We start from the raw sequence: 24,849 nt of genomic DNA, 5'->3' as shown, positions 1-24,849 counted from the left end.
CCAGGTGAAGTACTTACCTTCTGGCCAATAACAAATAGGATTAGGAGGGACTTAATGACTTAGTCCAATAGAAGGCAAGGGAAAAAAGAGTTGCGGCAAAGAGCGAGCCTTTCGCGAGCATTTGCCCAATTGGATTGAGACGCTTTCACTCAAACCTGGGACTGGCTGTTAATAGCCGTGACCGCAGACCTTTGGGCGGGGCAGGTTCAAAGCGGATTTCGCGCGTTGAGAGCGACCGGCTGTCATTGGCCAGCGACTTCCTCCCTTTGTGGATGCTCCAAGCATCGCGGAAGTTGGGAGTTGGGAGGAGCCACCGAGTGACGCGGTGGCCTCCACAGCCAATTAGGCATGAGGAAGGGAGGCCGAGAAGGAAGCGGATCCGCGGCCGCGCAGCTAAACAGCAACCAGCTACCCGCTTCGTCTCCCTCCGCCGCTATCGGGGCCTAAGCGGGAGCGGCTGGCACGGCGTCACTGGGTGGGCTGGGGCGGAAGTGGAGGCGGAGGGAGACGGTGGCGTCGTCCGCGGAGCTCTGGGCTCTCACGGCGAGGCTCTGGTGGGCGCGAGGCGGGGGGGGGGAGGAGGAGGAGGAGGAGCCGGAGCCCGCGGCCCGGGCGGCGGCAGCGGCTCTCGAGTTCTCCGTAGGGCCCCGCCTCGGAGCGGGCGGCGGCGGAGGAGGAGACTGAGGAGCAGGATGGCGGCCTCGGCCCTGTACGCTTGCACCAAGTGTACCCAGCGCTATCCCTTCGAGGAGCTCTCCCAGGGCCAGCAGCTCTGCAAGGTCCGTGGGCTCCGGGAGGCGGGCGGGATGGGTATCCTCGGCTGTAGTCCGATGGGGGCCGGGTGGCCGCTGCGCTGCGGCGCCTCAGGGGTTTGGGAGTCTGGAGCCCTCGCCTCCCCACTGGGGGACCCCTTTTTCCGGGGGCTTGAGCATCAGTTGGGAACGGTCCCTGAGAGGGAGGCAGAATCGTGCCCTCTTCCAGGCGGCCCAGGACGGTGCCGGGCCCCGTCAGCGTCCGGGGGTCTCGGGTGGGGTTGAGTGAGGCAGCCACCTGTCTATGCCGCAGAGACCCTGGGGTGGAGATGTTTTCATCTCGGTTTTCTGCCTGGTCTGTCCTCTTCTTCCACCAGGAGGCAGGGGACGGTTTTTGCACTTTCTTGCTAGGAACCCGAAGCCGCAAAGCTGATGGCATCCTTCTTCCCTGTCCAGGAAAGCGAAGCGACTGGTTTGGGAACAGAATGCTCTATGATTTGGAGCTCCTCCCATCCCATTAAAGCCAGGATGCTGTCTGTGAGCAACGGCGCAAAATAATAAGTAGTTTCACATTTAACCAATCCCTGGAATCGGCCCTGACAGCTTTCTTAATTTGTCTGTAATATGCCCCCATGTCTACTAAAGACAAAGACACCTATGCCTTCCTAAGGAAATATACTGTGATTGGCCACTTATATGATAAAACATCCAGTTCTTTACGTTGGGGCCACGTTTTATCAATGTTTTAGACATTTCACTAGGTTGGGTAAACAATTTTCTACTAGAAAAGTGAGATTTGGGACTTTCAGATAGATACTGACTGATGTATTGTCTTATTACAGGAATGTCGGATTGCACATCCTATTGTAAAATGTACTTACTGCAGATCAGAATTTCAACAAGAGAGGTTTGTATATTAAACAGTTTTTGACTGTTAAAGAGAAGTGTTGTCTGTATAGAATACCTGGGGGTTGTAATGCCATATATTTATGAAAGTATTTTAAAAAAATTGTTTAGCCCCAGAAATTTTAAGTTGTAAACCTTTTATACGTGGTGGAAGAATGTTGCCAAAAAACTGGTGGTGGTTAATTTACAGTTAGATTTTATGTGAGAGAAAGAATAAATTACTACATGATAGATTTTATGTGAGAGAAAGAATAAATTACTACATGGAAAATGTATAGCCTTGCTAATGAAAATGCAAATGTAAACAGTTACTGTTAAACTAAAAAAAAATATGGTAAAGCAATTACAGACCTGAGGAAAGGTCTGGTGTTACCAATTGCCTTCCAAGGGTGAAATCTAGTAATTTGTTACATGGAAGAGTAATATATAAGTTTTTTAACAGTGAGTTCCACTCTGACAGTATATACAGAAAGTAGCCTCAGAGAAGAACAAATAATTTCTTCATAAGTAGGTGTGGGCATTATAATGTTGGACAATAGCCAACTGGAAGGCTAGGTGTGCATTGGTATTGTAGTGCTGTGCGTTAATAGTGGCAAGTGTGAAGATTTTGGAGCTACGTAGGAAACATTAAGATGTTTTCTTTACAAAAAGAAATATGCAGTAAAAATGTATTAAAACATTTGTCTTAATTCGGGTGAAACAACCCTGAAAAGATTCTTGTATTTTTGAAAAAATCCGTGGTCCATATTAGAGTAAATTTTAAGCCCTACAAACCTTTGACTCACTCATTTTATTTTGACATTGTGCTAATTACTTTAGAAAGCTACATAAAAACATGATCATTTATATACAATTTCTTTTTCAGCAAAACTAACACAATTTGTAAGAAGTGTGCTCAAAATGTGAAGCAATTTGGGACGGTAAGTATGTCTTAGATTTTCATTTCATGTCATTGTTACTAGTCAGTTAATATTTTTCACGAAGCTGGACCTTTTGGAAACTATGTATTGTTATGCTCTTAAATATTTCAACATATATTTTATGAAAGAAATTTTCTGTAGACATTTTGATGGAAAGGTGACAGTATTTAAAAATAGTTAAATTATATGCATATTTTTCATGTATTCAATATCAGTGTGAAATTTGTGAAGCTATTCTTTAAAGATTCAAATAGAGCAAATTCTTATCCATAAAATTTGTGTGATCAGACTTTAGCCCACTTCAGAACAACCTCCTCAGAACTATTTTTATAAAACAGCACAATTAAGATATTTATTCACAGACGTTATGACACAATCCTAGTACAAACTGTCTTAGATGTATACTACAATCATTGTAGGTATGTTATACCAATATTATTTATTATTGGTCAAAAATGCTAACTTTAATGTTCTAAACTGTCCTGAATCATCTTTTGAATATCAAAGAAAATCAAGGTATGTTTTTATGGTTTATGTTGAATATACTGGTCCCCATTTTTTTAAAGTTGAAAACTTGCCTATAGTATATATTCCTTGTATTATTTATACCTATATGTGATGAAGAGTTAATATTTTTTGAGTAAACGATATGGTCTCTAAGCTAACTAGGATATTAGTAGAAGGACTTTTCCTCAAATTCTTTATTTATGAGATTTCTATACATGTATACCTTTATTTTCATTCTTTGAAACTGTTTTTATGTTAAGTAGGTTTTGTATTATCTAACAGACTGTGCAAATCAGAAATCTATTTCTCATAATCTTAGAGTGATAGTTTTATGACTAGAAGTAAATACTAGTTGAATGCATGGAAATATAATATAAAAGTTGTTTCATATGACAGGACAACAGACTTGACAGAGAACATGTTTTTTACCTATGGGTTTTCTTAATTCCAGAAATATGCCTATAATGCTGGGTATATGCCATGCAACAAATATTTAATGTTTTTAAAAGTCTCATATAAAATGTATATGTTTTTCAGCCCAAGCCTTGTCAGTACTGTAACATAATTGCAGCATTTATTGGTACCAAGTGTCAGCGTTGCACAAATTCAGAAAAAAAATATGGACCACCTCAGACCTGTGAACAGTGCAAACAACAATGTGCTTTTGATCGGAAGGAGGAAGGAAGAAGAAAGGTATGCTTTATTATGTTATGACATTTTCTAGAAATTAAATAAAATGCCAAACAAGGTGGAAATTATAATTAATACACTACTGAGACATGATCTATTTGGATCCGTGAAAGCAAGTAGTTAGATGAAAGTGCAGGAATAGTGAGTGTCCTCCTTGTGTGATTTATGTCCTATAAAAAATACTCCGTGGTGGCTATTCTGTACTATTTGGCTATCCCACATTTGGTTCAAGAGATTTAACTAATTACTGTTAAGTAGCTTCTTTCACTTTACCGCCTTGCTGGTTACTCGACATTGCTTGTGTGAAAAAAATCCCTGAGGGCACATTGGCACCTAAAATTCAGTTACTCTTGTGCCTTTTGATATAGGCTCATATTTGAAACCACTGTTTGTTTTTGTTTACCTACAGTGACTTAATATAATAAGTATATGTGTTCATGTGATATTCCTCTGCCGATCAGCATTCACACAGGCCTTCTGTTGCCTATCAATTTTAGCTGATTTGGAGAAGTCCTCTTTGAGGGACTTCCTCAGGTCTCCCCACAGCAATGTATATTCCCCATTATAAGACTTGTCTCTCCAGCACGTCTGGTACATACATACCTTGGAATACTCTGGATGGAATAGATGCGAACAAACAGATAAAAATTTGATTTTATTTTTAAAGGTTTAGTCAGTACCTTTGGAACAGACACTCTCTTCTCTGAGACAGGTACAGTTGATTCTCATTATTTGCAGTAGTTCTTTAAACTTCCCACAAAACAGTGAATACAGTAGTACCCTCCCTTATCCATGGAGGATACCTTCTAAAACCACCTGGATGGAATAGATGCCTGAAACTGGGGATAATAACGAACTCTACCATGTTTTCTCCTGTACATACATGCCTAGGATAAAGTCTAGTTTTTAAATTAGGTATAATAAGAGATTAACAAAAATAATAGCAAAATAGAACAATTATAATAACATACTCTAGTTACAGTTATGTGAATATGGTCTTTCTCCCTCAGAATATCATATCGTATGTAACATTTTTAGACGAAGGTTGACCATGGGTAACTAAAACTGTTGGTCAGGGGGACTACTGTACTGAAGCATTGCCCAAGAGAAATACAGGATTAAGTTCACGTCTCCAGTAATAACACGTTGGTCAGTTGATCAATATATAACCTTTTTTTGTTTGTGTTACTGTTTGAAGACAACTTATTTAATATACACTGTCGATAAATTTAATTGAACTCATGGCCAACAGCACTAAGGGTGCCTGAACATAGCTTATGTAACACACATATTTTCTCTATAAGGCACATCACAGCCTTCTTAACTTCCCTTTTTTATTTTTAATGTTTTTTTTTTTAAGTTCAGTGGTACATGTGCATGTTTGTTATGTAGGTAAACTTGTATCACGGAGGTTTGTTGTACAGATTATTTCATCAACCAGGTATTAAGCCTAATACCCATTAGTTATTTTTCCTGATTCTTTCCCTCTTCTGCCCTCTACCCACTGATAGACTCTAGTGTTTGTTGTTTCCCTCATTGTGTTCATGTGTTCTCGTCGTTTAGCTCCTACTTATAAGTAAGAACATGCAGTATTTGGTTTTCTGTTCTTTTGTCAGTTTGCTAAGGATAGTGGCCTCCAGCTCCATCCATATTCCTGGAAAGGACATGATCTTGTTCTTTTCTATAGCTGCATAGTATTCCATGGTGTATATGTACTGTCTTTTCTTTAACCAGTCTACCATTGATTGGCATATGGGTTGATTCCATGTCTTTGCTATTGCACATTATAACCTTCTTGAGCCTAGAAACAGTATATAGCACTTTGGCAGTACTCTTTGGGACTATAAAAACTTGAAAAACATGGCACTAAATAGACTGTGAAAAGGATACCTGTCTGAGAGGTAAAACAAGGCAGAGCATCACCTTGTTACATCTCAACTAGGAACATGTGCAATTGGGTGACAGAGATTTTTCACCACTCTATGTATGCAGTGGCCACAAAAATGCTACAAATCTTGAGTTTTGGGATCACAGATAAATTTTACTGAGTAGGCAAATACGCAAATAGGAAATGAAGAACAATGAGAGGCAACTGTGTGTATCATTAAGGCTTTTCTGTTTTTTTGTAAATTTGCAATACTTACTGTAGTGGGAAATACTTTATCAGTAATTGTGCAGTGATTTAAGAATTCAGGCTGTATTTCTTGGAAGTATATCAGTCAATTTATACTTATTCTCCTGGAATAAGAAAAAAGGTAACGTGTTTTTTTTTTTCAAATTAAAAATGCCTCAAAACTAATGGAAATCTGTATGTCATCCTCATTAATTTTATAATTTTCCAACCAAGTATTTTCCCAAGTTTCAGAAAAGTCCAGTTTTACTTCTGTTTTGCAAAACGATTTGTGAATATGTGCATACATGCATTTGTGCATGTTATGTGTGGAATATAGGTGAAAGTTGAGTGATTTATCTTACCTGGTTTCATTCACAGCCAATTTATATGGGTACATTTAATTTAATACACTTATTTTCTTAAAAGGTTGACGGAAAGTTATTATGCTGGCTCTGTACTTTATCATACAAAAGAGTTTTACAGAAGACGAAAGAACAAAGGAAGAGCCTGGGATCATCACATTCAAATTCATCTTCTTCATCTCTTACTGAGAAAGACCAGCATTCAAAACATCATCACCACCATCATCACCATCACCATCGTCACAGCAGTAGCCATCACAAGTAAGTACTTTGAAGTCATATTTTCTAAAATTCTTCCTGGCATTTTAATGCCATTTATTGATGTTTACTTCATGCAAATATTTACTATGTGCTAGTCTAGTTTCTGTTGTACACAGTAGGCTTCTTGTGTGTCTAAGCCCATGTCTCCATTTTATTCAGTGTATAATGTTACACACATGGAATATGTTTAGCTATTTACCATAATACAGGTAAGACATTTAGGAAATTATAAAACTATAATCATGTGAAGTCAAAATACAAGTACATCAGTTAACACTTAAATAGCTTATCAAAAGCCTCAGTTTTCTTTTTTGTTTAAATAATTGTTAAGGTTTTATTTGAAAAATTATATTTAGCTCAGTGGTCTATTTGTTTTATTAAAAACAAACCAAAACAAACCAATGACTGGGTTTGGAGAATGTATTTTAATACTATAATTTGTTACTACGATTGAAGCATTTCTAATCTTTGTGGTCCCCAAAATGTGAGAAATATTTTTAACTACTGATACTTTGCTGTTTTTTTAATCCTACTTAAAAACAGACAACTGTAGTTTTCCCTCAGTATGCTTGAGGGATTTGATATGGAACCCCCTCGTAGACCAAAATTTGCATATACTGCAGTTGGCCCTGTGGAACCTGCCTATAGGAAAAGTTGGCCTTCTATACGTGCAGGTTTCACATCCTCTAAATACTGTATTTTTGATCCGTATTTGCTTGGAAAAAAAAAGTTCTTGTATAGGTGGTCCCATGCAATTCAAACCTGGGTTGTTCAAGAGTCAACTGTACTTGATTTTTAGAGTGACCTGTGGGGGAGGAGTTATGTAGTAGTACCTTAACCCTTGATGTGTGTAGTATAAAGGCTTTTTAAATTGCAGTTTTAGTCTTCATGGAACAAACAAGAACATTAAAATACAAATTAAACTCATGTAAACACAAATTAAAATGGAAAAAACAGGGACATATTGCATGCCCATTTTCAGAAGAATTTATAGTTTGTTTACGAGTCTTTAAAGTTTCAGATAATTTAAAACTGAATTTACAAAAAACTGATGCCCACCACATTTTGGAACAAATGCAGTATTTGGGAATGTCATATAGCTCTATCTAATTAGTAAGATTTGTTCTAAACCTTATTCAGTCACCTTTTAGATGATGAGGTTACGTTGAGGTTAGTCATGTTTAATTTCTACCATTGGGCAGACTACAATGCAATACCTTGTCTTCTGATTGTTTTGAAGAAATCTTGTGATCTTTATATCAGAGTATCTCAAGAAGCAAAGGAATATAAATCTACCTTGATTTTGCTTCTTGCTTTAAGAAATAATGTGACAACTATATACTATAATAGCAATGTCAGACATACTCCTAAGACTGCCAAAATGTCTCCTTTCTCTATTCTTTACAGATAAATTTGTCTTAGCATGATGTAAAAGGACACAATCAGATTATTTTTGTGAAGATCGAAGTATGTGACAGCAACCAAATTTTTGAAAAAATGACAGGTTTCAAAAATAAAGGGAAAGAAGACAGTATTGAAATTGAAAGGTTACGTAAGAAATACAAACACTATTTTCTTTTTTTTTTTTTCCGAGACAGAGTCTCGCTGTGTTGCCAATTTGGAGTGCAGTGGCACGATCTTGGCTCACTGCAACCTCCGCCTCCTGGGTTCAAGCGATTCTTTTGCCTCAGCCTCCCGAGTAGCTGGGACTACAGGCACATGCCACCACGCCTGGCCAGTTTTTTGTATTTTAGTAGAGACGAGGTTTCACCATGTTAGCCAGGATGGTCTCGATCTGACTTCGTGATCCACCCGCCTCTCACAGTGCTGGGATTATAGATGTGAGCAACTGTGCCCGGCCACAAACACTATTTTCTATTTGATGGCTATTGACCATTTGATAACAGTTAGTTTATAGGGTCCTATCTTAAGTTCAATAGATTAGACTGAAAATGAGGAGCATACATATTGTGATAGATGGTGATTGGCTAGAGTAGGGGATGTGGTTGCGTGAGTAGTACTAAGGTGGATCTGAATCTAGGAATGGACAACCCTCAGAAAGCTAAGATGGGAATTCCAGATGTTTCTATCAGTCATATTAATGTGATTATTCTTTGAGATATGGTTAGTGCTGTTAATTCATTCATGGCTTGTTACGCTTATAATGAAATTTGTTAAAAAAAAAAAAAAAAAAAAGACAACTGCATCCCTCAATAGGATTTCCATTCACAAATAAGAACTCAGGTTGATGGAATTATCTCTGTTTTTCCCCAACTTGGTATTGGTTTACAGCTGAGTCTTAAGGTCTATTTTTTTCTTTTGCTTAAAAAACTTCTACAGCTGAACCCAATAGTAAATTTTAGACACATGTATGCATATGTCTATTTTGTATATGCCAGCATTATACTAAGTGCTTTTACATATATAACTCATTTAATGCTCGTATCAGTATAAGGTATGTGTTACATGCATTTTACATATGAGAGAACCAAGGCTCGGGGATGTTAAGTAATTTGCATGAGGTCACAGCTTAAGTCTTCCAATATCTTCTAAATTGTATAAATACATGGCATCTGGTTCATAGGGGATACTCTATATGTGGAGTGAATAAACTAGGGGTTAGTGAAGGATTGACTGATGTGCCAAGTATAGGAGGAAAAAAATGTAGGATTCATAGAGAATTGCAAAGTGATTATTAGTATTATGCTAAAATAGAAAAGGAGTATTACAGTACTAATTATGAGTAAAAGTAAAATCATTTGTTACTATGATATTTCCCAATAGCTTCAGCGTAACTTCTCCAGAGTACTAAAGAGAGATCTAGGGACTTTGAAGAGGATTTTTAAGAAAACTGCAAAAGAATCAAATAAATCAATATATTTCCCCATTTAAATAGGCATACTATTATGAGCAACTTGAGTTACTCCAAAGGAAGAGTCTCTACTTTAAATTACTGGGAAAGCCTTAGCTTTAAAGATACAAATTTTGGGTATGAATTAGTAAGGGCAGCCAAAGTACAGTGATACCTAGACTATAATTTTAGAATCTTCTTGTGGTAGTTTTTGTGCTTGTATACTCCACCCTTTGTATGATATTAAATTGAACTGCGGAGACGCTGATTAAAAACAATTCTTAAAGAACCTAAGATGGCCAGTAGTCATTTGATTAAAATTTATCTCATCAGAATGTGATTTATTGAATATTAGCTTAGTCTGAAAACTTAAATATGCCTTTCTCTGAACTAAAGATTGTAAACATATAATTTGTAACCATTGAGAAAGAATGTTAAATTTAAATGTATTAAATGAATGTCGTTATTAGATGTCATTTATATATTTTTCAGAATCAGCAATCTAAGTCCAGAACAAGAGCAGGGACTGTGGAAACAGAGGTAAATACGTTGCTGTATTTTCTGAAGTATTTTGAAATGTGTTTTTATAAGTGTATGATACTCCTTTAACTTTGTTACTTAAGCCTTACAAAAATCAGTATTTTCAGTAATATTTTAGGGGAAGATGAATAACTTATCATTTGGTTCCTCTGTCCTTTTTACTCTAACTGTTCTTATTAATGTTTGGTTTCAGCCATAAATCCTCTGCAGCAATTCAGAATGAAACTCCAAAGAAAAAGCCCAAATTGGAATCTAAGCCATCTAATGGAGATAGGTAAAAATGAATTCTTTCAGTGTTGTGAAAATTCAGCTTAGTTGCATAGTTATGGTTGATTGCCAGTTATTACTAAATAAAAAACTATAAACATGTATTTTCTACATTGACTTGAGTCACCTAGAAGAGTAAACATAAATCAGTTTAAAATTTTTAACTTAATTTTGGCAATAAGAAAGTGGCACTGAACTATGTTGTTCTATTTGGGAAATAAATTTGGGTTTTGAAAAAGAAAACAAATCTGAATGGAGAACATTATTTTTATCTTTATTCTTCAGTGAAACACAAATCTAATTGTGATATTTTAAATTGACCTGCTTAGAAAATGTTTTTAGATTAAAAATATGAGCGTGACTTTGTATTTAGTTCATTAGCCAAAAGTTTGCTGATGTTACTGTACAAATTGGCTGCCTTTTGCTTTACACTAGAAGTATTGACCCCCTAAAAGCTAATACTGAATTATATTTCTGCAGGTGTATGTAATGTGTGCCATTAGTAAGGTAATTTGCCAGTTGCATCCATTTCTGTCAGGTACATATTTTTTTGCATTAGCCTTAAGGATGTTTGTGGAATTGTCTAATTTATGCAATTTGAACACCTGCTAATTTTCCTTCTACTTCATTTAACTGTGTTTTACTTTTTTCTTTTTAGTAGCTCTATAAATCAGTCAGCAGATAGTGGGGGAACAGACAATTTTGTCCTTATAAGTCAACTGAAAGAAGAAGTGATGTCACTTAAGCGTCTCTTACAGCAGAGAGACCAGACCATTTTAGAAAAAGATAAAAAGGTAAGAACATGGTTCATTGAAGCCTGATAAGAATTATGTCTTGACTGTTGCTTAATAATCACAAATTTTATTAGTCTTTTTTTAAAATAATCTGGTAATGTTTGTTACGTATGATTTTTATAAGACAAATTACAAAAGCCCTCCCGCCCTCCAAGCCATCTCATGAAGATAGGTAAAAAATGGTCTTTCAGAATTTTAGTTCTAAGAATTAACTGAGAGCTTAATTAGGATATAATTTCTAAACTTTAATTTTCAGTAAACGTGTAATTTAAAAATAGGTCTACTAATACTTTAAAAATGAGATATAAATGGAATATTTTGTAAACTTTTGTGATTTAGGAAAGTAGTTTGAACGTCGTATTTGATATTCCCATCGTGTATTTATATGAATTCAGATCAAATAACTGCTGAAAAGTAATGGTATGGGAATTTCCTGTGGTAATCAGTAATTTGCAGTAGATGTCTAAAAGGTCATTGTGTACAAAGTAAGTGTATTTATTGGGACTTTATCAGTTAAATCAAGAGGAATATCAAATGTGTTATCCATTTAGCAAAAACAGGAATATTAACAGAATTATAGACAGATTTAAGGTCTTGTGCTATGAAATCAGGATGGCATAATAGTGGTCAGGCATGGAACAGTATAAAGTTTTGAAGTTAATGTAGACATACTTAGATTCAAATCCCAGTTCTAAGAGTTTCTCTGTAACCAGGAACAGAATGTGTACTTCTTTGGGCCTCAGTTTTCTCATTTAAATGAGAGCATAATACTATTTCAAGTGACAGCTGTGATGGTTAAGGAAAATGCAATTATTTATTATAGCTCTTGGCATGTGAAAGCGCTCATAGGGGTTATTACTGATGTTTGATCTTCTTTGTACTTGTTTATGGTCCCAGACAGTGTAGTTTGACCTGTATCAAATTTATTATGCATTAGAACACTAAAATCATTTATTTTTAAAAGAATAAGACCTTATTATGGATACATATATGAATCATATCCATCTCTGAGTACCTATAGCAGCAGACTTGAATCTGAGCTGGCTTTTACTTCTGGCATTCAATAACTTTTGTTACATCTTCCCACACCTTGATGGTTAGTGGACTTAATTTTTAATACATTTGTACCTTGTTTTAAGCAAATTCAGTATATGAAAATTAGGAGTGACATACAAGATAAAAGTAGGATGGTTACGGGTGTCTTTGTCTTATGCTTCTTTTTAATTGACAGCATTTTTTAAATTAATGAGCTTTTATGGGAATTTGTTCTATGTACAGAGTTAGAGACAAGCCAGGTATATCTGCATTAACCTTGAGAAAAGTTAAATAAAATGCCAAGTTTACTGCAAAATTGCAATGATTTCTAAACCAAGTAGTAATCAGTTATAGAATATTGACTGTTAGATTTTTCTTTCCTATCTAGCATAAGAGGTATTATACTAGATTTTTCTTTCCTCTCTAGCATAAAAGGTATTATCTTTGTATTGTGCAGTTGAAGTTTTCTGCTTTTGTTAGTATTTGTCTTTAAAAAAACCAAAATACTAATGGAGATTGAAATTAGCATTGTTGTAAGAAAAATTCTAATGGTAAACCTAAAATAGCTACACATTTGCAGCTTTTTCTTATAAATCTAAGACAACCAAGTTATTTTCCTGAATTGATTTTACAAAATTATTCAGTGACTTCTAGAGCTAGACACTGAGCTAGTTCATGAGGATACAAAGATGAATAATTAAGACATAATTCTGATTTTCCAGAAGTTCATAGTTGGGGGCAACTCACAGTATAGTGAATAGAGTAATTGTCTTAGCTGCTCTGGTGTGAATTGGCATTTCAGAACAGAAAATCTTTTGTGAATATAGAAAGTTGAGAGAGAGAGAACTTAGTTATACATTGAATTTGACAAAAGCAAGGGCTTTTTTTGTGTGTGTGGAAAAATAAGTATATAAGACTCCATGATTTTCTGTTTTTGCTGTTGTGTGTCTTTCAGTTTACTAGCTACTGGGTAATTACAAAAGAATGTGTAAACCTTTAAAGCTGACATAATGAAAAACATTAAAAAATAACTTGAAGCTGCTTCTGCATGGTTCTGATAGTGAAATTATATAGTAACTTACTCTTTGGTTTGAAGTGATGAGATGTTATGCTTTTACGTGTATCATTTATGTTTATGAAAAAATTATGTAGCCTTCTTTCTCAGAGCACTGATTTTTTTCTTACATTAGCCCAAATTTTATAGTTACCCTCTTTCCTTTCTCATTCTATTTAGTTGTATTTCTGTGCTTTGTTTTCTATTTTTACCTCAAGTGTTAGGTGGTTATGTACATAATCCTGGACATAAATTTAAAAATAAAAACAGTGTAGCTTTTGGCTGAAAAGACCATCCCTTTTTATATTGCCCAGTGTGAAATTTCTTTCTTTAAGCATTGAAAGATTATTTTACCCTTAAACTAGTTTTAATGTTTGTTTTACTGTTACAAATGTTATTGAAGTACCTTTTTGAATGAGGCATTTTCGAAGTTATTAGCCGTTAAGCTTTTTTTGTGTGGCATACCAGTTGCTAAACTCTATTCCCAGTCAAGCTACGTTTAGAAAAAAAAGAAAACTCAAAAATTTCACTGATGGTCGGGTATTAGCATTAAAATCACACTATTGTAAAGCAGATAGAATTCATCATTTCACAAAACAAATTTTAGACATTGTATAATTCAGGAAACTGCAAAGAACATCTTCCACTTTTATAATGAATTGTGAGTTTATTGTGAAAGTTACATATAATGGTGTGTGTTTGTGTGTGTGCAAATACATACATATGTATCTTTTTTCTTTAATCTCTCAGTTAACTGAACTAAAGGCAGACTTTCAGTACCAAGAGTCAAATTTGAGAACAAAAATGAACAGTATGGAAAAAGCTCACAAAGAAACTGTGGAACAACTTCAGGTAACTACCATCATTTACATAAAGTGTTAGGCAAGGAGGGATGAATTTGAGTAACAGCATTCATTGACTTAGATTGTTATTGGTAGCCCTGGTTTTGCATAGTTGGTGCATTTCAGTTTTGATTTTGACTTTATACTCATTTTTAATCTTGATCCCATTAGAAGTTGTTGTTTGAAATTACTTGAAAGATGATTTAATACATTAGTCCTGAAAACTTTTGCCTAAACTTCAATTGGGGTTTTTAGAGGAGGATATTATTGGTGCATGTTCAATTGATTATTGGGCTTAGAGCAAAAGATTAAAAATCAGACTCATGAAACTAAGGTGAAAAGCAGGTCTTCAGTAGCAGTCATTCTTCGTATTAATATTTCCTTCCAGATAATGGGAAGGGAGGTGGGTGTATAAAACCAGTTCTTAGGACGTTAAGTGGCAAAAATGTTTACAAAGCAAAAGAGTTTACTTAACCTACGTACAGTGGTTTGCCAAGTGCCAAATAGGGTTCTACTAAAGGCTAACAGGTAGTGATCCACCTGAACCTCAGAGTACTGCACAGTAGCATTTTAAGTATACAGAACAACTGAATGGTGAGGTTAAGTGTCAACACAGTAACAATCTGATTGATGTCTGTCATACAGAGATGGTGAACATCCAACTTGAGTACAGATTGCTACCATATTAAGCTTGTTCTCAGCTAGGTTTTATGAATTTAGAAATCAGACCACACTAAATTAATTACATGTTCTCTTTGATTTATATAGTCTCACATTTGTAAAATTAATCTTTATAGTGTTTAAGGTTAAGAAGTTTTAAATCATGAAAGAATAGAAGATGAATGCATACAGACTTCAGACTTAGGAAAGTACAGCTTCAGAAGGAAGGAATTAATACTGCTCTGTTTCATTTTGTATTTTTCACATTGTAACATCAAGGGATATTTGCTGTTACTTTCTTTTGGTTTTGTATTAATATGTCTTTGCAAGTAGCTTAAATTAGTAGAATTTAGGAACTTGCTGAAATTCAAGGTACAGATTGGTCTTAATCATGATCATACTATTACAAAGATAGGTGAAAAGGAACCTCATGTAGAACCTGGGACATAGTAGGCATTCAAATGATTTGTTGAATAAGTGGTGATTTATGGAAATCCCCATCTGCCCTCCATTCTGAGAGATTGCTCATATCATACATCAGATTCTTATGTATTAGTTAATGTTTTTTATCTACCAGCAAGTATTATTTTTAGTTTTATGTTATTTCTATTTTTCTTATTCAGTTATTAATGCTGAATGATTGTCTTGAACAGAATCTTTCACCTGATGGTCTTTGATTTAATGTGATGTAACCAAAGCTCTGAAGTAAATCCAGAATGAGATAACAGAATAACTGCAAGAGGTACTTAGATATGTTTCAACTTAGTACTTCCCACTGTTCGAAAGAGCAATTTGTGTTTTGATTTTTATTTTTTAAAATAGTTGCAAAGACATGGAGTCTTCTTTGACTTAGCCTGATTGATATCTTAAGCCTACCTCCTCTTGGTTGGTAACTGATGTTTCACATAATATAAAAGTAACTACTATTTATATGAAAATATAGGACATTTTGACATGATTTTACATATGCTCTTTTGTTACAAAAACTGAGTTATGTGATATGCCCATTTTATAGAGGAAACTGATCACACAGTAAGCGGTGACATAGAAGGTTCTGTCTTCTGACTCCAGTTTAACCACTTTTCCCTGTTATACACCGGTTCCCACCACTTCAGGTCACTCAGATTTTCTATTTCATCCTTCCTATCAGACGACTTACCTGATTTTTTTGTGTGTGTTATGGCTACAGGCACTCTGTCATAGCTGAGTGCCATCTTTTTACATTGCATCCTTTAGCAACCAGTGGTACTAGTAGGATTCTATACTGAGGTGAGGAAATATAGGTAATTTTTTTCTTATCTTTATGTAATAAGGAATTGAATCCTGTGACACAAGATTGATCTTAGAGCTAGTTAAACATTTTTAACTACCAAACTACGACAAAGCACTGAACATCACAAGAAAAAATTGTCCAAAATGTAACCCCAAAATACCCCAAATGTTGAAAATACTAAGAATATGAAGTAAAAACTCTATAATTCACTTAGGTAAGTGGTTAAAAGGGAAAGGGATATAACATTTGAGTGCCTTCTATGTACCAGTAACTGTGTTAGACTAAGTGTTTTATATATTTGATAAGTTCTTTCAACTCATTTTGAGTTTGGATGGTGGGGTTACTGTGTTACAAATGAGAAAATATTCTCCAGGTTATGTAGCAGGTGAGTAAGCCAGGATTTAAAGCAGGATCTATGTAATTCTTAATCCTGATACTCTTTCCTTTAGACCAACATGTCTAAACTTTTAAACTTACCTTTCTTAAGAGTCTGTAAGGAATATCATTGATTTTTAAATATTTTTGCTGGGTGCAAAAGGAAGTAATTTTAGGATAAAAAAATTTAAATGTACATATATTGAAATACTGCATTATAAAATTCATTTTTAAGGTATTCAAATTAGAATAAGATAAATTTGGACTTGTACTTAACAATTGTATTATTTATTTATCTTAAAAGATTTATGTAATTTATCAAGAAATAACTGTGTTAGTGATACAAATATATTAAATGCAAACTGGAAATTAGCTACTAAAGCATTAAAAGGAAAAATTGCTTTAAAGACCTAGTGTTCAAATTATTATATTTTGTACTTAAAATATGAAAATTATAAACACTTTTTTTGTTTACTTATTGATGATTGAGGAAATAATTTGGAGATTCACATTTTAACTAGTATATCAGTATAAACATTTTTACATAAATATAACTTACAGACCTGGTGAAGATCTTTTTGAGTCAAATTTGCATACATATATGTTCCTCAAATTTTTTATTTTTAGCTAGTGTGTTTATTATAGTTATAAATTAAATAACATGTAGCTAAAAGTAAAGAAAAAATTTAAACTACTGTATTGACAGGAACTGGTTAGCTGAGTAATGAACCAATTGAAAATAAATGTGCTTCTTTATTTCCCCTACCTCCCAGATATTCTCACTTAATTTTTCCTGTGAATTTCTCAAGCTGTTTAGTTTTAAAGGAAAGTAAAAATCCTTTTCAGTTCTTGATGCTTTTCTAAATTTGAAATAGATATTGAAGTTTTTCATTACCACCTTAGTTATTAATAATGACTGAATAGGAAAGTCCTATTAATCATGCATCTGAACATAAAAAATGATTTGATTTGCACACATAAGATAGTACTGAGAATGTTTGCATTTTGGAGGTCATGGGTGTTAATTAGCAAGAGTGATTGGAGAATGGTGAGGGGATGGAAGTACAAAGTTTGAAAAAGGTTATTTCATGAAACCTCTATAAAATGGCATACAGAGAAGGCAGGTTGTTATGTGGCCATAGAAAGCTAAAATTAGAGTAAAAGATGAAGTACTGAGGTTAAAAAGACTGTCGAGATAATAAAAATTCCTCAAACCTGTGAAGGAAAATGGTGTTGAAATGTAAGTCAGAGAGTATCTTTTTAAAACCTGTTAATTTTAGGATAGTACTCAGGTTTCAAACTGTTTTCATCACTTTCACCATTTCGGCTCAGACTACAAAAATGCTTGATCATTAATGTATTTGTATATATAGGAATCCTTACTATCTAAATTTCCACATTTAAGAGACTGAATAAGGTGGCAAAGGCAGTCAAAATGTGAAAATATTCACTGTACTTACACATTCCTCCTCAGTAAACTAGTGATGGATGGACATTTAATAATGAAATTCAAGTCAGATGATGAAATTAATTTTGAATCTTTGCAAAAATTCAAGCTTTCATGAAATAAGAAATGATGATGTGGAACTGCTCAAGTCACACTAAAACCAGTGTCAAATGACTATATGGTAATTAAAGGAACGACAATAAGATAAGAATGAGTGATTCTGATGGGTGCTTTAAAAAATTGTCACTGAGTGCCTTTGGCAAAGTGACACATTCTGTGTTTTTTGCAAAAATGACTTGTTACACTTTTTATACAAGCGAGTAAACATAGAAAAAAGACCTCATACAGCTTGCCAGGAAATATTCCTCCCAAATCTTCATTCATTCTTTGATTTTGTTGATTGTAAATAACAACTTATTTTCATAGTTTTCATGTTTTTAAGATAAAGGTCCAAACATTTTTTCCCTATTAAAATTTAGACCTTCTTTTAAGTGGATTCACTTTGTCTCCTTTTTTATAACCCATTGTGTATCTTTAGACAACAATTTTATTTATAATATCATTTACAAAGGAGGCTGATGAGACAATCTAGAATTTTCCTTCTGCATATTCATTCTTAAAGAGATGAATGTAAATGTATCAACTCTTTGATTTAATGTAATGCTTCAGTGACATAATTATAGAAATGAAAACCGTATTAAATAAGTAGTATTCTCCAGCATGACTTAATATTTCAAACATTTTTAATCTTGAATGTTTTTGTCTCCTACAGGCCAAAAACAGAGAACTACTCAAACAGGTTGCAGCATTGTCAAAGGGTAAAAAATTTGACAAAAGTGGAAGCATACTAACATCTCCTTGAGAAAGTAATTTGCTTAGCATTTCTTCTTACAATGTAAATTTGGGGAAAAAAATTCTGTGAAGCCCTAAATTCTGTGTAGTAGAAAAATATTTTTGCACACCAAATGAATTGGTGTGTTTCCTATTCACTTTTGTAATTGATATACAGCATTTTTTAAGTTGTAAAACATTCAAATAAAACTTCAACTGGTTTGAAGTAACTTTTTAATTATTTGATATCCAGGAACTTTTTTGCCAGCAATAGTATTAAACAGTTGTAAAGGAGTGCATGAGTAGTGCTCTTTATAAAACGAAACATGCAATAATAGAGTAGGTATGGTTTAAGAAGTCAGAGCAGCAGGGTTTTTTGTTCTGTTTTTTGTTTTACACCATGCTAATTTCAGACAAACAGTTTTCAATTTAGAAATACAAAAACTTTTAAACTCGAAAAATGGTGAACACTGTTTTTTTTTGGGAATTGTGTTTTTACTTCGCATCAACATGAATTTAGGAGAAAATCATGGTGCTTTTATTAAATGAACTTCAAATATATGTAAATTTGTTTTCTAAAATTGTATCATTAACGTTAGTAACCTAGCATTTTCATTATTGGTATAGGAATTAATGTTTATTGTACAGTATCTAAGGTAAAATGTGTTTTTGTTTTGTAAAAACTACTGTAGATTTTTACTTACAAGTGCCTTTTTGCCACCTAATGTTTTTATTTATAGGAATGCTGATCTTTTGTACATACAGTTTGTTTTAAAATCATGTTTAATAAATGTTTGTATATAAATGCATATGTACAGAAGCCTATTTCAAAAGGAAATCAAAATTGCTAGTCAAATGTTTGAGATTGCATTAAGAACTAACTGATAATGCATATAGACTTTAGAAAATTTTGTGATTTGTTTCTGTGTGATAAGGGAAGCAGTTGGTCTTTGAATTCATTCATGTCAAAATAGTTCCTCAAAGATTTAATTTTCAATTGCTTCTTAAAGAGTAATTTTATTTTTTATGTCATATGGCTTCATATTCATATTTTGTGAGTTACATGTTTTGCTTTATTATTTTTTGTAAAATTTCTTTACAATGTTAATGTTTCTACAATGATCCATATATCTTCTTTCCCTGTGTGTGGTTATCTAAGTTAATATTTATGTACACCATACTTAATTTAAAGCAAATCTGAAAAAAATTAAATAACCGTTTAATCCAATCTGTGATAATCTTTGAATAAATTGGAATCTACTATGAGATTCAGGAACTGTAAGTAAATCGTCTCAAAGTCTTTAAAATTGTCTATAAAAGGTTAAGGTAGGGTGGGATAGGTTATGTGAAGTTATTGACTAATTATATTCTGATCCAGTGGTTTTCAGCCTGAAATGGAATTTATCTCCTAGTTATTATCAGTTCAGCATTTTAGTTTGATTTTAGTATTGCTGGATACACTGTGTAGAGTGAAAGAGTTGCTTCTTTTCGGAATTTATGGACAAAGATAAATTTGCTTCATGTAGACTGTTACTTATATCAGTTTTAAAGATTTTTATACAAGCATTGATTATGAATATCATATCAAAGATTGGCTTTCTTAACACGATTGTAACAGTTTTTTTTAACATGACGTGTTTCAGTAGACTATTCTTATAGTTCATTATAAAGTGATACCAAGTAATTCTTTGTCCATTTTGAAAGCATAATATAGGGTAATTTTCAAGTGGTAGTAAAAGATTCAGTCAGAATCTTGTAAACTAAACAGTTTATTTTTATGGGATCTTCATGTAATAATAATCTTAAATTTAGTACTCTCAACCATGATAGACAATGCCTTAACATGGATTTTAACGTTTGCAGGATTTGCTAAATTCATAAAATAGTTACTACCTTTCTTTGAAGTTTGTAATGTGTTATATTCCTGTTTCATAGCCATTTGTCAATCCATAGTGGTCATTATGGTTTTATGGTCATATGGTTTTGTGATAGTTCTTATACCTTGTTGGAGAAACTACAAAAGAAAGTTGTCCTTGTCCTTCTCCTTAGCTAACATTAAAATTAAAAATAGTTTAATGTGAGGTAATATTAAAATTGAAGGCAATTGAGTTTTAATGTTAGCTAACATTAACATTCTAATAATTTAGCTTTGTAAATTCCAAGGCTAAAACCTTTCATGGGCTTCACAGTATTTAGTCCTAATTAAATACCCTCTCTTATTCCATGACCTTATAACTTAAATTTTTTGCAATTGTATAAACTAGTAAATCAGTCCCAGTCCTGGATCTGTAGTGTTTTGACATAAGAAACTCATATTCTTTAAATGTGGACCTGTAAGAGATAATACAGTGTGGTGTATTGTGCTTTTAGCCTGTTTTCCACTATTAATTAGCATTAACCAGTGAGGGTCATTTTGGCTCAAGTTATTTATGTATTAATAGCCTGTGAATATTACAGTCCTTTTTAGATTATATTGGTCTAAATAAGCATTCTGCAGTGAACCTGTTAAGCTGTTCACATGTATAGACTATTGAAATACTGTGCTTGTACACATCTGACTGTTGACATTTTGTACTTTTTTCTAGATCCAGTATTTCACAATAAAAACTTGTCAAAGGCTTTGTATTAGTTTCCAGTGGCTGCCATAACAAATTTCCACAAACTTAGTATCTTAATACAACAAAAATTAATTATGAAGTCCAAAATCAGGTTCACTGGGCTAAAGTGAAGGTGTTGGTAGGGTTTATTCTTTCTGGAGGCTCTAGGGGAAAATCTGTTTCCTTGCCTTTCCCAGCTTCTAGAGCTGCATTCCTTGCATTCTGGGAGCTCATTGACCCTTTTCCTCAAAGCCCAAATTGTAGCATCTGAAATCTGTCTCTGCTGCTGTCATCATAACTTCTCTCTCAGAGTATCTCCCTCTTGTTCCCTCTTATAAGGACCTTATGAGAAAAGTATTGGCTCCACCTGCATAAACAAGATAGATTTTACGTTTCAAGTTCTTAACCTAGTCACATCTTCAAGGTCCTGTAGTCATAGAAGGTAATGTATTCACAGGTTCCAAGGATTAGGGCATGGACATCTTGGGGGACCATTATTGAACTAACCGTAGCTTCATCGACATTTGGCCTCCTTTTCCCAGTATGAAGTCTTAAACAACAGATAACATGAAACTAGGGGTTTAGGCCAAACATTAGAAACGATTTTCCTATCTTTTCATTTAGACCACTTCAGTGCAATGGTTATTTTCCTGGAAGAAAGAAATTTGCATTTAATTGAGCAAGTATTTCAAGCTATATGTAGTTAAATTTTTGAAAACTTTGGAATGTGACTAGTACCATGCTGTGTTGTTTGATACTTTAAAAGTTGAAGGTGTAACTCTTTCATTTATAGACTAGTTGGGCAGATAATATACTTGGGAAAAAATCCAGAACCTAACTTTGGTTTTATAAAGTATAGTAAAAGCTAATAGCGTTTAGCAAGAGCATTCCAAGACTTTTGGGAAAGGTGTAGTCTCTTGTTTGCCAAACTTTAGTATACATCAGAGTTACCTTGAGGACATGATAAACACATGTTGCTGGACCTTATCCCCAGTTTCTGATTCAGTAGGTCTGGGATAGAGCCTAAGAATTTTCTAAGTTCTCAGGTAATGCTGCTTCTGGCCCAGGGCTCACATTTTGAGAACTATCATTTTAATATTTCCTGCATTTCCCATACAAGCTATACCATTGGGTAGGTAAGTAGTAGATGGAGGGTAGTTTCTCTGTAAAACATTCTATTCTAATGAAAAAGGAAGGATGGAATTGCAGCACTGCTATTTTGCAACCCCTCATGGAGATAAGGATTGGTCAGCAGCTACTGAGAATACACAAATAAACACGTTCTTAAGTGCTTTCTATTGGAGGAACACGCTGCTCCCTATGAAGTTTTGCCAAAAAGAATCAAACGTAATTCTGAAAAAGCATCCACCAATTCACCTAAAATAGGATGGAAGATCATGTTGAATGATACCAAAAGGATGCAGTTGGCACAATTGTTCAATAAGTTGCAAGCAGGGGAAACCTATAGCGTAAGAGGTACTTAGATATCAACCAGTCAGAATATGTGAGCCTGATATGGATCTTAAATTAAAAATTTTTACCATACATGAGAACTGGAAATTTGAACACTGGTTAATGATTTTAAGGAATTACTGTTAACCTTTCAGATGTGATCATGGTATTGGAGCTATCTTTTTAGAGTCCTGGAGACACCTACTAAAATATTTACAATGAAATGGTGATGATTGGTATTCGCTTGAAAATAATATAAGGAGGGAGGTGGATGAGAATAGAAATGAAATAGGATTGGGTGTGAGTTGTTAATTTTTGAAACTGGGTGATATGTATATGGTGGTTAATTATACTATATTAAACTTTTGTATAAATTTTTTTCATAACAATACCACCATCACCCCTGCCAAGTTACACTCAAACAATACATGCTCATTGAAAAGAAATATGCACAGTACAAAAAACCAGAAATAAGGGGAAATAAAAGACCACTCACAGTTCTCCCAGGGGACATACTTGTTTCTGTTTTCGTTTTCTTGCAACATTGTGAGTAATGGCTATGATCATGTCACAGTATAATTCTGGTTACTGTTTCCATCCTTCCTTTCTCTCCACTTAACAAAAGCAATTTCCACAGTAAAACAGCATTTGTTGTCATTTCATGGCTGTACATGTGAGGCATTTTAATCAATTAAAAAATAACACATAAGGGTAATATAAAGGCTAATTGTCTTTTCAACTTTCGAGCATGTCCCTTGATGCAGTGAATGAAAATAGAATATTAGAGTTGATTAATGGCATCATAGTTTTCAGCCACGGAAACTTTTTATTTTTAATAAAATCAGGAGTCCCAATATATAAAACAAAAGTTGAGACACTGGTTGAAGTTGACGCAAGGATTGGTATCCCTTTCACAGTAGGATCAAACATGAGAGATGCTGGTGACTGTGTCCTTCATATGTGCCACATAATCTAAATGTCACAGTTAATTGAATTATATATGAGTTTTTGCTAATTTTTAATTGAGAATCTCAATGAGTGATATCTTACTGTCGGACATTTTTATTTCAGGGAGGTGAATTTTTTCAGTTGAACATATATTATGTGCTATGTACCGGTCAATATGCTAATTGCTACAGAGATGCAAAGATAAATCTTATTCCCGGGAGCTCACAATCTAGTAGAGACAGCCAGGTAAATAAATTATTGTAGAAAGTGTAGTACAGATATTCACAAATGTTTACATTAGGGAGGGACTTACTAAGATGAAACCATTTTGTGTAAAGAGAAAAAATGTGTGCAAAGGTTCATGACTTCTAGAACATCACATTTGCCTGGTTTTTGTTTTGTGTTGTGGTGTTTTTTTTTTTTACCCCCTACCTTTCTTGATGCTTTTCAGTTTCTTTCGTTGGTTCCTTCTCATATCCCTTACATGGAATGGTTGGAGTTGCTCAGGGCTCTATTTTTTCTTTAATTTTAAACATATTTGCTTCCTAGGTAAACTCATTAATATTACCTGTAAGCCTAATGACTCCCAAACTTAAAATAACAGCCTAGACCCCTCCCCCAATTTCCAGACTTTATATTCAGTGAAACTTGATATCTCTATCTGGGTGTCTTGCAAAGGCTTTCAATTAACACGTTTAAAATTATGTGATTCATATTTGCACTCTCCAGTCCAAACGCTACCAAGACAGCCACTTTGCTGTCTTCCCATCTCTGTTAATGGTAACTCAATTTTAGTTGTTCAGGCCAAAATCTTTGATGTTATTACCTTGTACCCTTTTTCTCTCACTTCATACCTGTTCTTTGAAATTTTCTGCCAGCTCTAACAAGGATTTGACCTTTTTATTTTTATTTTTATTTTTTTGGTCATCTCCATTCCTGAATGGTATCTCTGTTGCCTGCAGTCTGTTCTCAACGAGTGATCCTATTAAAAGATGTCCTATCATGTTATCCCTCCATTCCAGTCGTTCTCGACTGAGGGTGATTTTGCTCCCCGGGGAACATTTTGCAATGTCTGGAGACATTTTTTTATTATTACACTGGTGGGGTTGGGGAGGGGTTGCTACTAGCATCAAGTGAGTGGAGGCCAGTGATGCTGCTTAACACTCTACAATGCACGAAACAGCCTATGCAATAAAGAATTGGTTAACTGAAAATGTCAGTAGACTCAGCTGGCAGATTCTGTGTGTGGTGAGGGCCCATTCCTCATCAACAGGGCCTTCTCGTTGTGTCTTTACATGCTGGAAAGGGCAACACAGCTCCCTGGGGCCTCTTTTATAAGAGCATTAATCTCATTCATTGGAGTAGATTTCTC

At 34.4% G+C, this 24,849-nt stretch overlaps 1 protein-coding gene across 2 annotated transcripts; it reads left to right on the top strand.

Moving 5' to 3' along the window:
* Positions 1 to 37: 37 nt before the first annotated feature.
* On the top strand, positions 38 to 21,103 carry FAM76B (family with sequence similarity 76 member B). Of its 2 annotated transcripts, none has more exons than XM_012454729.3 (10): positions 38 to 779; positions 1,595 to 1,659; positions 2,524 to 2,578; positions 3,623 to 3,778; positions 6,315 to 6,511; positions 9,855 to 9,902; positions 10,096 to 10,176; positions 10,831 to 10,963; positions 13,803 to 13,904; positions 18,422 to 21,103. In XM_012454729.3, the coding sequence occupies exons 1-10, from the start codon at positions 273 to 275 to the stop codon at positions 18,509 to 18,511; spliced, it is 1,434 nt and encodes a 477-aa protein (XP_012310152.2). In that variant the 5' UTR covers positions 38 to 272; the 3' UTR covers positions 18,512 to 21,103. The 2 variants fall into 2 exon arrangements, with proteins under 2 accessions (XP_012310152.2, XP_012310144.2); XM_012454721.3 differs by having other exon boundaries at positions 39 to 779; positions 10,828 to 10,963.
* The last annotated feature ends 3,746 nt before the right edge of the window (positions 21,104 to 24,849 follow it).

Source organism: Aotus nancymaae, unplaced genomic scaffold (genome assembly GCF_030222135.1).
Source record: "Aotus nancymaae isolate 86718 unplaced genomic scaffold, 86718_ANA_hifiasm-v0.15.2.pri h1tg000012l, whole genome shotgun sequence".
In the NCBI taxonomy this organism is placed as follows: Eukaryota; Metazoa; Chordata; class Mammalia; order Primates; family Aotidae; genus Aotus; species Aotus nancymaae.
This window is presented reverse-complemented; position numbering and strand designations above follow the sequence as displayed.